Raw genomic sequence first — 1,897 nt, 5'->3', positions numbered from 1 at the left:
GGTTCGATGAAGCTGCAAGATTCTGTTCATAATCCAACCCATATTTACAGATTAAGAAGAAATAAATAAATAAAACACTGTAGCACACAGTACCTATTCGAAATTAACAGCTTTTGGAGAGTTGGGAATGCTTCAAGAAAATCCAAAGGTGGCAGGAAGTCTCTGGAACTGGTTTCTATATAATTGTGAACCTTGTAATAATGGCTGCTGTATTTGCTGGTTTGAATGCCAATTTCCATTATTGTAGGAACCGTGTGTTGCAAAAAGTTCTTGTGATTTCGATTCCATGTTTAAATCTTGAGCAGTTTGATTATGGATTAAGTTGTTTCCCAATAAATATGGAGTTTGCAGATACTCTGCCCACTTGATATCTTCCGGGATTTCGTCTTCTTTATCTGATTTTTCACAATCTGCAAGTCCCCAAGAAAAAGGATTATTTTCCAAGCAGCTGAAGTCTGTTTGGAGATCAGAGGACTTTGTGCTGCTTAAATTCTGAAACCTTACACTATCATATGATGGGGTAATGGGATTTTCGGGGCCGAAATTCGGGTACGGTTTTGTTCGGGTTGGGGTGGAGAGAATTGAGCTTAAAAGAGGTGGTGGAACGGTAGATATTTTAGAGTTGAATTGATCGGGAATAATTTCTGGAGATTTGTTGCTTAAATTAGAGAGAAGATTTGTGTTGGGATTCGTCGAGAGCCCGATTCTTGGCCTGTGATTGATTTGCTGATTAAAGGAGAGGAATCCAGACAGATCAGATGGCCTCACAGGGTTACTTTCGTGGCTGGAAACAAACCTGTTGACAAAGAATTCTTGTGTCGGTTTCTCTGCCGCGGAAGCTTTATTTTTCGAGTTTTCGGAGTTGAAAAAACTAACTTCACTCGATCCTTCCGACGTTCTCTCATTGCTTTTGCCGGTTGGTGATGCCTTTTCTTGATCCTCGACTTCCGCGAGAGGCTTATGTGTATTGGGATCAATGCCCTTTTGCCTTAGTTTTTTCTTGATGGATGAATTCCACAGGTTCTTGATTTCATTATCTGTTCTTCCAGGCAACTGCACAGCAATTTGGGACCATCTAATGTAACATAGTAAATATGTACAAATGTCAGTAAAAATATTATATAGTATCAGTTTATTACATAAATATTTATTTGATATAAATCAGTGCACCTGTTCCCAAGAACTGAATGCAGTTCAATGATCAAATTCTCTTCTTCAAATGAAAACGTCCCTCTTTTCAAATCTGGCCTTAAATAATTAATCCACCTTAATCTGCAACTCTTCCCACACCTTTGAAGCCCTTCAAGATTCGCCACAGAAAATGAAAGAAAAGACCAAGAAATTAACCCAAAAAAAAAAAAAAAAACGAGCCTCCTTCTTAGCATTTTAATGAAAAGACCAATAAAAATTCGAGATTTTAATTCACCTGCTAGTTTTGGAACTGAGCTCCAGCAGCCGTGACCATGTTTGGTTATGTGTTTTACAAGTTTTTCATCTTCCTCAGGTGACCATAGCCCTTTTCTTAGCTTCTGCTTGTAATAACAAGAATTCCCGCCCATGTATATAACTGGTACAAGAAAGCGCACACCAAAAATTGCCAAAATTCCGAGGAAAATGATAGAGAAATGCGATAGAGAGAGAAGGCTTACTTCTGAAAATGAGATTGCAATTGGAAGACGGTTTAAAAAGAGAGTCATTGTCAAAAAGATTATAATTAATTTTATATATCATGAAATGGGATTTTATTTTTATAAAATATAAATGCGAATAAGAAGTAAAAAAATGACTTGAAAATCTATTGTCAAAAGGGTTTTAAGAAAATAGTATAATGAGCATGACAGCAGTTGTGGGCATGGAGACAGATATTAATTTGGTGGGAAAAACAGGATTTTTTTTT

At 36.9% G+C, this 1,897-nt stretch overlaps 1 protein-coding gene across 1 annotated transcript; it reads right to left on the bottom strand.

Annotated features, from left to right (window-relative positions):
- LOC142519401 (transcription factor MYB61-like) lies at positions 1-1,670 on the bottom strand. The gene is made up of 3 exons (XM_075622405.1): positions 1,427-1,670; positions 1,171-1,300; positions 1-1,075 (listed from the first exon to the last, which is right to left on the bottom strand). Exons 1-3 carry the CDS (start codon positions 1,557-1,559, stop codon positions 133-135), a joined length of 1,206 nt encoding a protein of 401 aa, XP_075478520.1. The 5' UTR covers positions 1,560-1,670; the 3' UTR covers positions 1-132.
- Between the last annotated feature and the right edge of the window lie 227 nt (positions 1,671-1,897).

This window comes from Primulina tabacum, chromosome 11 (genome assembly GCF_025594145.1).
Source record: "Primulina tabacum isolate GXHZ01 chromosome 11, ASM2559414v2, whole genome shotgun sequence".
Taxonomy (NCBI): domain Eukaryota; kingdom Viridiplantae; phylum Streptophyta; class Magnoliopsida; order Lamiales; family Gesneriaceae; genus Primulina; species Primulina tabacum.
This window is presented reverse-complemented; position numbering and strand designations above follow the sequence as displayed.

Excerpts from the sequence above, each read along its gene's own strand:
- LOC142519401 (XM_075622405.1), bottom strand. The coding sequence starts at position 1,559 with ATGGGCGGGAATTCTTGTTATTACAAGCAGAAGCTAAGAAAAGGGCTA. Across the intron at positions 1,301-1,426 it reads CTCAGTTCCAAAACTAGCAG|GGCTTCAAAGGTGTGGGAAG; the intron begins GTGAATTAAAAT and ends CGAATCTTGAAG. Across the intron at positions 1,076-1,170 it reads CATTCAGTTCTTGGGAACAG|ATGGTCCCAAATTGCTGTGC; the intron begins GTGCACTGATTT and ends ATGTTACATTAG.